Source organism: Bos indicus, chromosome 6 (genome assembly GCF_029378745.1).
Source record: "Bos indicus isolate NIAB-ARS_2022 breed Sahiwal x Tharparkar chromosome 6, NIAB-ARS_B.indTharparkar_mat_pri_1.0, whole genome shotgun sequence".
Taxonomy (NCBI): Eukaryota; Metazoa; Chordata; class Mammalia; order Artiodactyla; family Bovidae; genus Bos; species Bos indicus.
In genome coordinates, this window is record NC_091765.1 from 7,381,360 (window position 1) to 7,394,111 (window position 12,752).

Consider the following 12,752-nt stretch of genomic DNA (forward strand, 5'->3'; position numbering starts at 1 on the left):
AGTGGATTGCCGTTCTCCTCCCTAGGGGATCTTTCCGACCTGGGGACTGGGCCTGGTCTCCTTTGAGCCACTAGGGAAGCCCAGGTAAATCATGGACTTGGCCATCAGAATGATCTTGGCTGTGTGGCTGTGCGCTCTGCACGGCATCTGCCACAGTGATGAGTAGCAGAGATGGTAGGGTCGGGCGTGTGTGATACTTGTGGCTCAGGCAGTTCTGGCTGGACAAGTTGCTCTGCCTCTGTGTGCCTTGGTTTCCTCATCACAGGTGTAGCAGTAAAGATGTGCTGGTGAGGATTTTGGTCATTAATCCATGCAGATAACCTCGCACTGCGCACAGCGCCCATCAAAGGCAATGTGCATTAGCCGTTATTGATACCAGCTCACTGGACTTGGGAAGTCTCTGGTCTGTTGCTTGCCCTGCCTGCTAGCTCAGTGCAGCTACCTATCACAGCTCAGTTGAGGAATCTGCCTATATTGTGATTCCTAGGGAGACACTGACAGATTTTGCCCCATCTCTTTCTCCTCCTGTACTGTTCAATTGCTTCAGCTTAAACTGAATTAAAGGTTGGAAATGGAGCTATAGAGACTGAATTTATGGTTGACGGTGGGGAAAGATGGGGGTAAGGGATAGTTAGGGAGCTTGGGATTGACATATACGCACTGCTGTACATGGATAACCAAAGAAGGGCCTACTGTATACCACAGGAAACTCTGCTCAATGTTATGTGACAGCCTGGACAGGGGAGTAGTTTGGGGGAGAAGGGGTACATGTTTATGTATGGCTGAGTCCCTTTGCTGTTCACCTGGAACTATCAAACTTTGTTAATCAGCTATACCCTAACACAAACTAAAAAGTTAAAAAAAAGGAGAGATCTGGTGTTCAGGCTGAGCCTGTGTTGAGACTCCCTAGCCTCATAGGACGCTTTTCTGTGTCTGCAGTTCAGTGCAGGGCAAAGGGCCCAGTGACTGTGCTGATGAGTCATTCCAGCCTGATGACAGGGGTTGTCAGAGAGCAAAGGTCACATGTGGCCTTTTTGTGATGATCATAGCACTTCAAGGAGTCATTTGTCCTGAGAGGACCCATCCTAGAAGTCTTTTCATTTTTTACCACATCTAAACTGTTGAATAAAGTCATTATGCTGACTTAAATTTTAAAGTCATGATTTTTATTTTTAAATATTGCTATTTCAAAGTTTTCTAAAACTTAAAAATCATACCTAGTCATTTGGCTTTTTTATCTTGGCTGAGGCAAAATAAATGTCTTAAAATTGTAAATGGTACTAAAGTTCTCTACAGTGTGTTACTGCTGGGTGGGATTAATTTCTTATATAAAATCTATAACCTAAAGTTCCATTTTTTAATTATTAAGGGAAAATTTAATTGTAAGTGTTCTGTTTTGACCCAAGAAATGGGAAATTACATGAGAGGGAAGGTGGGAAGGAGACTTGTCTTCCCAAATTGAAGCGATTACTAGGGTGAATCTACCAAGAAATTGGTTTCAATGGAAAAGTAGAAAACAAGAAAAATAAGAGGAACACATCGTTGTTTTCTTTTTCTTTTTTGTGTGTATGTGTAAAGCAATGATGGTTTGGCAGAGCTTTTATCTTATTCAATGGGCTTAGTATTTAAAAATCTAGATTTTGTATCTATCTAATCTTGAAAAATTTGGTACCTTATCTCCAGATTCTAACAAACTTCAGCACGTCACTCACTTCTTAGGCAGTTTGTTGTTAACTTGAAGATGAAAAGTGTTTGAGGTTGAGCGGACCACAGACAGCTGAGTCATCTCTTGAGAGGTTTGGGGTGAAACCGAGGCTCAGTTCTCATATTTTATTAATCCTCAGGTTATAATCCTTTATGGTCCTTTTTGATTACCTCTTCTGACATTCAATGAAACAGTTAATTAAAATATGTAATTGGAGCTTTTCTATTCTAAGTTTCATTATAATTGTGTTAAATCTATAGATTTAACTTGAAAAGGATTGATATCTTAATAACTGAATCTTTTGATTCATAAACAAGTATATTCCTCTATTTAAGTCTAGTTTAATTTCTCTTAGCAATAATTTATATCTTCTCATATAGAGGTTTTGCACTTATTTTGTTAAATTCACTCCCAATATTGTATGTTTTTCAATGGTATTATAAATGGTGTATTTTAAACTTTCACTTCCTCATTGTATGTTGCTAGTATATAGAAATAGAATTCATTTTTGCAAAAAAAAAAAGTAAATGTTTCTTAACCAAGAAACATGCTGAATGGAGTAATCAATGAGAAATACTTAAATCTGTATGATTTTTAATTCTAACCACATTGTATTTAGAGCAGGAAAGGGACCGTTCCATTTTTATGGATTGAAAACTGAGAGCTACAAGGAATTACATGGCTTGTCCCAGTTCACACAGCAAGTCTTTAGGTTAGGAATCAGGGGCCTGGATTCTCACTGAAGCTCTGAGATCCACATGGCCTTGAATAAACTAATTTTGAAAAGTAATGAAACTTGAAAAATATTAAACCACTTTGTATGTTTAAGATGTTTTGTTAATCTTTTCATATGTGTATCAGAGCTTTTAAAAATATTTTTATTAAAAAGTTATTTAATAAAAGTTATCCTTTCAATACTATTTTATTTTTACTTTTAAGTTGATAGTATTGCTTGACTGATTCATGTTGACATATGGCAAAACCACCACAATATTGTAATCATCCTCCAATTAAAATTGATTAATTTAAAAAATCCAATCTGTTTAAGAGTTAGGTTGGTCAGAAAAAAAATTTGTGAATTTCTGATGCCTAACTCCTAGGATATGTATTAGGCAGTGAATGATAAGTTGGCATTTATGGGTCAAAAAGTAATAGCTAATGGTTGTTCAGTCTCTCATTCCGTATTTTAAATCTTTAACCTTTTGTTAAGAAATACTTGAGGGTGCTTGTCCTACTTCTATTTGAAACCTATTTCATCCTGTCTGTACTATCTATCTCTTTAAAAGTGATTCACAGGATTTTATATTTAAGAAATATTGTTAACATCTATGAAATATTTCTGAACATGTTGGGGAAATGTTTTTTCTCGAAAGAATGAATAATACTGCCCGCCTTCTCTGGTTAGCCCAAACCCTGTTGCTGGACCTCACGCTACAGTCCCTAACGTGTTCTGTAGCATACGCACATTCTGCCTGTGTGCAAATGTGTCCTGTTACCTATGAAACCCCATGAATGAGTTTTCAGAAAAAGACAAAGAGCATAATTTTTTGAAAAAAATGAAATGATTTCTTTTTATGAAGCAATGGATTTACAAAGCATATCTTTAACACAGTTCTCACAAACTTAATTCTAAGTGATCATAAAGATACAGTCAACAAACAAAGCATTTTAGTTTTCTTGGTTTCTGTCCGATTGATCATTAGCCCTAGTATAGATGATTTCTAATGGACTCAGCTTCCTAAATTGATTTCCAAAACTTGTTAAGTGATGACCATTAGAATTTTTTTTTTTTTTGGCCGTGTGTCTTGATATCTTTAGCATGTGAACATAAATATGGGATGGTGCTACATGATTGATTTTGAGCTCATGTCGAGGGTAAAGATGTATCATATAGTATCAGTGGTTTTCCTAGTGCCCACTAGACAGGCTGATTGAACTTTGCAAGTTGTTGTATGTCATTTGCGTGCGACATTAACACCCCTTTTCTCCCTCAGATTTCCTGGCCCTCCACCTGTCAACAGTGCGGCCCCCGCCTACCCACCATACTCGCCCTCAACACAGTCGTCATATCCAAGTCCAGGGTCCACTTCGTCCGTCGCCCAGCTGGGCAGTCAGCTCAATGCTATGCACATTAACAGCTATGGTAACAATTTCATTTTTCATGATTATTGACTGCCTTGTCTCATGAGTATTTTCAGTAAGAAACTTTTCCCTCAGATTCAAAATAGAAATATCTCTGGTATACCATATTGAACTAATTTTGGACATTTTCATATAAATTATCTGTATTATGTATGGCAGTAATTTTTTTTTCCAAATTATGCTGCCATTTATTTCAAGGTAAGTGAAGGACCCGCAGAATGCCTTACATTCAACACTACACCAATAAAAAACAAAAAATACTGACTTCACAAATAAACATTAGAACAGTGAAATTACTTTAAGAAATGTAAGTTTTAACCCTGTGTTTATTGTGAGGCCCACAAATCAAAAATATAATATTCTTAGTTTCACAGTGCATTTTAAATTCTGCATTTAGATCATGGGAGGAATGGAAGCTCAGATGTGAGGCAGAAAAGATTAATAGAGAAGACAGTTACAGTACTGAGATGTTCATCAGTAGAAATGCTGTCTATTTTAGGAGCCATGGACATGTTCTCTGGGACAACGGCAGGGTCAGCCATTGATCTGGATGACCAATGTTTTCATTACTTATAGTTAGTTTCTTAAAAGTATCAGTAAAACTCCCCTCAGAATATTTCCTTTTACTGGTTTCAAAATGGATAAATCTTCAAAGCAGCAACTCAGTTTCACATAATCAGGGGAAGGAAGAAATAATCTGGTTCTACAACTTCAAATATGACTGGATAGAATTTTTGTTGCCAGTCCCTTCTCCTTCGTTACTTCTTCCTACTTCCAAAATCCATTCTATCAAGTCGAGCACAGGATGCAAATAATTTATTGACCTGAGTAAATAATGCTTGTTATGTAAAAAATTTTTTTCTTCTGTATGGTTTTCTATACTCTGCACCAGACAAAGTTCAGTTGCCCAGTCGTGTCCTACTCTTTGTGACCCCGTGGACTGCAGCACGCCAGGCTTCCAGTCCACTTTTCATGATAATTAATGCCATGTATCATGAAAAGTGGATGCAACTGAGTTAAAATTTATCCCTCTAATTTTCTATCATTATAAATGTAGCTCTTTTAAAATTCTTCACTTGTATTAAATACCCCAAATAGGATTTGTGTTACTTTCCAAATGATGATTTCTTCCTGTGGGGGAAAAATTGACTTGTAAGAGTGCCTTCTTGCTTTACTCAGGAAAAGGAGTGTCCCTGTTGTATATATGTGGTAGAAGTGAAAGAGTTGCGGAGTATGGTGTTTAGGTCGGCTGGTCTTCTGTTTTTGCCTAGGTTCAGGGGTGGCCCCCCCAAGTCAGGGCCCACCTGGCCCTGTGTCAGCAGCATCATTCCAGGGGCCTCCACAGCCTCCACAACCATCCATTTTGCAGCCTGGATCTCAGATTCTGCCCCCACCGCCCACTGCGCTCAACGGTCCCGGTGCCTCACCCTTGCCTCCGTCAACGCACAGAGCAGATGGGCTCCCTGGGCCTGCTCCTCCGAACGCCCAGTACCAGCCCACGCCTCTCCCAGGACAGACCCTGGGCCCTGGATATCCTGCACAGCAGGGTAAGGTCGCCTCGGGTTACCTGGGGGTACCCTTAATTGGGGATCAGGTTTGTTTCTATGTTACTGCTGCTGCTGCTGCTAAGTCACTTTAGTTGTGTCCGACTCTGTGCGACCCCATAGATGGCAGCCCACCAGGCTCCCCCGTCTCTGGGATTCTCCAGGCAAGAACACTGGAGTGGGTTGCCATTTCCTTCTCCAATGTATGAAAGTGAAAAGTGAAAGTGAAGTCGCTCAGTTGTGTCCGACCCTCAGCGACCCCATGGACTGCAGCCTTCCAGGCTCCTCCGTCCATGGGATTTTCCAGGCAAGAGTACTGGAGTGGGGTGCCACTGCCTTCTCCGTACTAGACATCTATCCCTTACTATTTTTGAATAGTGTAACCAGTAAAAAGAAGAGGAGAACTGTAGATGTTTGTTTTAATTCCCTGCCTTATTTAATATAAGAAATGCAGCATTCTCGACTGAACATCATAGTATTGTCAGTGAGCCCTCCATCTGCGTTTTGGGGTTATAGTCATTTCTTTTTAAACTTTCTTCCAAGCAGCTAACTACGGGCCCCCAGTGGCAGGTGCACAGCTCTCCTACCCGGGAGGGTTCCCAGGAGGGCCTGCACAGATGGCCGGCCCACCGCAGCCCCAGAAGAAGCTGGATCCCGACTCCGTTCCCAGCCCAGTAAGTGCTCTGCTCTCCGTCTCCCTCACGAAGAACCCACTCTTCATTCAGTGTTTTCAGAAGCTCTTCAGTCTGTCAGCGTTTACCCTGTCCTTTATCGTCCGAGCACAATACCCATCACGTGGGTGAGGCTCATTTCCCTCTGTGGATGTCTGGGGTGGGGAGGGCGCGTCATGGTATACCAGAGGTCTCCATGAGAGAGGCAGCCTATGTGGGCTTGTTTGGTATCATGTAATCTTGGCAGGATCCACTGATGTTTATTCTCATGTATATCAGCAGTATTTATTGATAGTTAATGACTCATTTGTAGTAAAAATATATCTATATAAAAATGCTATTTTCAGAAACTAAAAGATCCTTTCAGGACACCCATAGGAGTGAAAGTACAAAGTATTTTCAGTTCAGTTCAGTCAATCAGTCGTGTCTGACTCTTTGCGACCCCATGGATCGCAGCACGCCAGGCCTCCCTGTCCATCACCAACTCGTGGAGTTCACTCAAACTCACGTCCATCGAGTCGGTGATGCCATTCAGCCATCTCATCCTCTGTTGTCCCCTTCTCCTCCTGCCCCCAATCCCTTCCAGCATCAGAGTCTTTTCCAGTGAGTCAGCTCTTCGGATGAGGTGGCCAAAGTACTGGAGTTTCAGCTTTAGCATCATTCCTTCCAAAGAACACCCAGGGCTGATCTCATTTAGAATGGACTGGTTGGATCTCCTCACAGTCCAAGGGACTCTCAGGAGTCTTCTCCAACACCACAGTTCAAAAGCATCAATTCTTTGGCGTTCAGCTTTCTTCACAGTCCAACTCTCACATCCACACGTGACTACTGGAAAAACCATAGCCTTGACTAGACGGACCTTTGTTGGCAAAGTAATGTCTCTGCTTTTGAATATGCTATCTAGGTTGGTCATAACTTTCCTTCCAAGGAGTAAGTGTCTTTTAATTTCATGGCTGCAATCACCATCTGCAGTGATTTTGGAGCCCCCCAAAATAAAGTCTGACACTGTTTCTACTGTTTCCCCAAAAGTGTTTTACGTATTTTTAAAAACTGGTTTAAATAAAATTAGAGCTATAACTTATTCTCCTCCACTGAAGTGAGTTTCTTTAGAAGAGTACTCTTTAGTAACTATATCAGTCAGCTTTATTAGGTTTAGTCTGCATATCAAACAGTCCTCAATTTAGCTTACATCCACAAAGATTTATTTATCACCTAGGTTACCTGTAAGCTGCATTAGCTGCAGTTTGATTTTAGATTCTGCTCCATATGCCCTTATCACTCCAGAATCCAAAGTGAAGGGGTATCCCTAATGGGGACATGTATTATCATGATAAAGGGAGAAAAGGAGGAAAACTGGTTAAAAGGTGCAATAGCTCTTAAAGCTTCCAGTCAGATGTAACACACATCAAAATCACTCACACGTCCTTGGCTGAAGCAAGTCGTATATCAAAGCCTGACGTTAGTGGTGGAGGGATATAAATGTTTGCCTCAGAAACTGGACATCTTGTGGCTCTGAGCAGGGATGTAAACTCCTTTGGAGTAAGAAAGAAATCGTTTACAGTTAACTTTCATCTTTGAAGTGGTTTTATAAACATAAGTAGAAAAATTTAGAAAGAGACTGAAGAGCACTAAGAGATACTATGTTTATATTTTATATTATTTATAACCTAACTTTTGTATTAACAAATCATCAGAAAACTTAGTAGCTCAGAAGCGCTATTTATTAATGGTCATGAGTCTGGGCAGGTTTGCTAATCGGGGCTGGATCTGACTGATTTTGGTTGGGCTTGCTTTGTGCATGTGGGGTCAGCTAGAGGCTCGGCTGGAGTCTGGATGGTCTAGGATGGTCTGTGCATTTTCTGTGGTTGCTGTAGCCAAGTACCATGAACTCAGTAGCTTAAAGCAACAGAACTCTCTTGTCTTTGAGTTCTGGAGGTGGTACGTCTGAAGTCAGCGTGTAGGCAGGGCTGTGCTCCCTCCAGAAGCTCCATGAGAGAGCCTCGTCTCTTCCTTATTTGGCTTGTAGTCTCATCATTCCAGTCCTCGCCTCTGTGGTTACATCACCTTTCCCTCTTCTCTGTGTCTTTTCCTCCAGGTGTCAGTCTCAAAACTGCTTGTGCCTCTCTCGTGAGTTTCATGTGATTCCCCTTAGGGTCCACCAGATAGTCTAGAATAAGCATCATCTCTCAAAATTCTTAAATTCGATCAATTCTTTTGCTATATGCAGTTTTTGTTGTTTAGTCAGTAAGCTGTGTTCGATTCTTTTGTGACCCCATGGGGTGTAACCCACCAGGCTCCTCTGTCCATGGAACTCTCCAGGCAAGAATACTGGAGTGGGTAACCATTTCCTTCTCCAGGGGATCTTCCCAACCCGCGGGCCAAACTTGCGTCTCCTGCTTTGCCTGCAGATTCTTTACCTTCTGAGCCCCTGGGAAAGCCCCATATTCAGTGTCCTTACTGATGATCATATTTCCAGCCATTACTTTTCTAGCTTAATATTGGGTTGGCCAAAATGTTCATTCAGGTTTTCCTATACGATGGTATGGAAAAACCTAAACGAACTTTTTGGCCAACCCAATATTAAATTATTTCATTTGAAGAAGTATCATGTATTTATGTGATTTACAGTTTAACTTCTTATTTCTCTGCTTGTATGTAACATCTGCAGTCTCTCTAGGTCGTTTCACTTCATTCTCTGATGGCTTTTGACACCCGGTTTGTTGTTAATCTCTCCAATACTGTTTCTGTTGCAGTTATTGGCAATTTTATTATCCGTCTGTAGACTCTTCCATCTCCAGTGTCTCTCAGTTCTTGATCTTCCTTCCTTCCGATGTGCTTTTCATCTGCCCCACATCTAGTCTTACTGTGGCTCCTGTCATTGCCAATGACCATGTACCTTCAAAGTCTCAGTTGAAAACATTCCATCCTGCAACCACTGCCTCTTATCTTTTCAGCTCATTCCCTTTAGGACTCAAACTCCCATAATACTTCACCCACCAGGATTTACAGTCTACCATTTCTTCTTGATTCCCATCACCTTCATCTTCTCACTTCTCTTATGCAGCTTAGACTCCGTGATCTATAATTATAAATCTGTCCCTTGCATCTTCTGCTCTGAATTCCTTTGCCCCCTCCCTCCACTGGATTCATCTAGAAAATTCCCATGTGTTGTTAAACTAACTTTCCACCTACTCTGGTTAGGTGACGACAACTCGAGAAAGATGCATGCCATGCTTGCTGGTCTCACTTTGAATTCATAACCACTAAACGAAAGTGAACATTTAGTTGTGTTTTTCTAAAACCTGGCTGCGTGAAATACTAACTGGTGGAACATTTTAAATCACTGATGCCCTGCGACCAGCCCGCCACATTATGATTTAATTGTACTGGGCCTTGGGGTTTTTCAAAGTTTCTCTATAAATTCTAATGTGCAGCAAGTTTGGAGCCCATCACACACCTCAACTGACCCCCTTCCATTTCCCTGGATGACTGTCATTTCTTCTCTCTTGAAACTTCTGATACTACCTTTCCCTATTCTGACTCTTTAATGATCACCTTGCTTCTGAGAAAATAGAAGAAATGCAGAGAGACCCACTGCATGCTTCATTTCCGCGTCTCTCTGGGTCTGTGCCCGTTTGCCCCTCTTCCTGCTTAGTGTGAATAAGCTTGTCCATACTCCTAACCAGGGCTTGTCACCTCCACTTGTGCCCAGGAATCCATCCTTTACGGCCTTTCAAGAACAGCCTCCCAGAAAATGTTCGCTATATTAGAGTTCTCAAAAACAAAAACAACCACTAGGATATATGTCTCTATATGGAAATAAATTTATTTTAAAGAATTGGTTTGCTTGATTGTCGGGGACTGGCAAGACCAAAATCTGCTGGGCTGGCCAGCATGCTGGAGACACAGGAAGAGCTGATGTTGCAGCTGGAGTCTGAAGGTGTCTGGAAGCAAAATTCTCTCTTCCTCCGGGGACCTTGCTCTTTTTCTCTTCATCCTTCAACAGGTTGGATGAGGCCCACCCACTGCTTCACTCAAAGTCTACTGATTAAATTCTAATCATATATTTTTAAAAAATACCTTCACAGCAAGATTTGGACTGGTGTTTGTGCTGGGTACCGTGACCTAGCCACACACACACACACACACACACCCTGTCTTGTCCCAGGCCCTCCCTGCTCTTCTGCGTGGCATCAGTCACACCAGCCGCCTTTGTATTCCTCAGCCGGATGTCCTCCTGCTCTAGGCTTTTGCACATGCTGTCCCCTCTGCCTAGACCTCTTCCCCGACACAGATGCAGAGCATGGCTCAGTTCTGCGTTTCCTTCATGTCCTGTTTGCTCATCCCTGAGCTCACTTGCACCCTTATCCACGTCGCTCGTATCCATAGCACTTATTACCTCACATAGGGTGTATCTGATTTATGCATTTATCTCCTGTCTTCCAAACTAGAATGTCAGCTCCAAGAGGTCCAGGATTTGGTTTTGTTCACTAGTGCATCCCTAACACACAGAACAGGGCCTAGTACAGAGTATGCACTCATGTATTTGTTGAATGAATGTTAACAACGAAAGCACTAAGCAGTATATGTTGTGATTTATTTCAGACTCCTAAAATATACACATACAAATCAGTCCAATAGTGTTTTTACCTTAAAACTAATGAAATACCAATGCCATATGGAACCTGTTTATATTCTTACTACCAAAGTAGAATGCTTTTGCTAACTAAATTAATTTTTCCTTCTGGAAAGAAAGATGTGAAATCATATTTTCTGATCTGTTGCATGCCAGTCCTGAGGTAAAGGCTCACTACACTTCCGGATGGTGGTCTTAATCCACGTTTTTGGAGTTGAGGACACTGGTATCACCATCAACTCTTCCTCACTCTCTAATCAGCGGGAGGATTATCCAGAATTTGAGCCCTGCCCGTCCCCCTCTTTCTCTAACCACGCCAGAGTGCAAATGGTTCTGCTTTAAGCACCTGCCTTCGTGGTGCCCATGCATCTTACTGTCTTGCCTCCCTAATCTGTCTTGTTCCTTTATCTCAGGAAAATCACTTTCTTTTTTTTTTTTCTCTTTCCTGATTCTATTTTATGACAGCAGAATACTCTATTCATAGCAGAGAAGTGTGAAAGCGATTCTAGTGGCACATCTTCTGGAGGAAAAAGAAATCCATAAACTTTGAAGTGGCATTAGCATTATCAGGCATTACTGTCAATCAAGCTGAAACCCTTGAAGAACAGAGGCACACTCAGAACCTCTATTGAGATTTCTCTGTTGTGCTTTATGTCTAAGCTGTTTTCCGAGAACATGGATTTGAGGTTTAAATAAAAGCTCTATTTTTAATAACCAGAAAAAGAATATATACATATGAATCACTTTGCTGTTTACCTGAAACTAATACGATATTATAAATCAACTGTACTTCAACTTAAAAAAAAATCTCCTAACAGAAAAATAAAACCATTGCTTAATCCAATAAAAACTATATATTTAGAAATTACTAGAGCTATTGTATTTCTTACTGTCTTTGTAGTATTCTCGATCTCTTTGAAGTATTCTAGCAAAGATGTGTATTTATTTAGAAGTGTATAATTATCACTGTCTTTGTTTCTTTGGAGGTAGTGCTTTGTAAGTTGCAAATGGCTAATTTAAAACAAACTTTCTGGAAGCATAGTCTATTTGGAGACTGAGAGCTATCTGTGTTCAATGTATAGATTATTGTGGTTTTTACCTCACTTTCATATTTGACACTTCATTGGTTGAAATGATGACAGTAAATGTTGATAATAGAAAAATTACTCCAGTTTTGAAGAAACCAGATGAGCCCTGTGGCTGAACTAGAGAGTGTGATTAGTGTTTTGGTTTTTCTGTTTGCTGCTTTTCTTGGCCCGTGTTAGCTTTCAGTCTCGTTTGTATCTTGCAGTAGTTGTGTTTGGAGCATGTTCAATACCCTTAATTGAATGAGAATTTAAATCCTATGAAATTAAAAAGAAATGTGTGGATTTAAAAGCAGGCTAAGTCTATCTCTGATATGTTGTAGAAACCAATGATATCAATGCCAACTGGGGTATGGATTGGACGAGATGGGAGGGGAAATGGAGCAGGTAACGTTTCAGAGTTACCCGACAGTTTTAATATTAGTAGTAGTTTTTTTTTTAATTGAAATATCGTTGGTTTACAATATTGTGTTTCAAATATACAGCAAAGTGATTCAGTTATACATATTTTTCAGATTTTATTTTCCCATTGAATACAGTTCCCTGTGCTATACAGTAAATCCTGTTGTTTATTTTATATATAGTGACGTAGATATGTTAATCCCAAACTCCTAATTTATTTCCTACCCTTTCCTCTTTGGTAACCATAAATTTGTTTTCTGTGTCTGTTAGTTTGTTTCAGCTTTGTAAATAAATTCATGTGTATTATTTGTTAGATTCCACATTTAAGTGATATCATATATTTGTCTTTCTATCTTACTTCACTCAGTACGATAATCTCCCAAGTCTGTCCATGTTGCTGCAAATGGCAATAGTTCATTCTTTTTTATGGCGGAATAATATTTCGTTGTATATACAAGATCTTCTTTATTCATTCATCTGCTGGTAGACACTTAGATTGCTTCCCGTAGTCTTAGCTATTGTAAATAGTGCTGCTATGAACATTGGGGTGTGTTGTATCTTTTTAAT

General features: G+C 40.3%; 1 protein-coding gene across 2 annotated transcripts in view; it reads left to right on the plus strand.

Annotated features, from left to right (window-relative positions):
• Positions 1-12,752, plus strand: part of SEC24D (SEC24 homolog D, COPII coat complex component) — a 114,947-nt gene that overhangs the window by 13,796 nt on the left and 88,399 nt on the right. Inside the window, exons 4-6 of one of the 2 annotated variants that reach the window (XM_070791016.1) lie at positions 3,700-3,848; positions 5,119-5,394; positions 5,935-6,065. In XM_070791016.1, coding sequence (XP_070647117.1) covers positions 3,700-3,848; positions 5,119-5,394; positions 5,935-6,065 — 556 coding nt within the window. The remainder of the gene's footprint in view (positions 1-3,699; positions 3,849-5,118; positions 5,395-5,934; positions 6,066-12,752) is intronic. The other variant, XM_019962269.2, reaches the window with a different exon arrangement.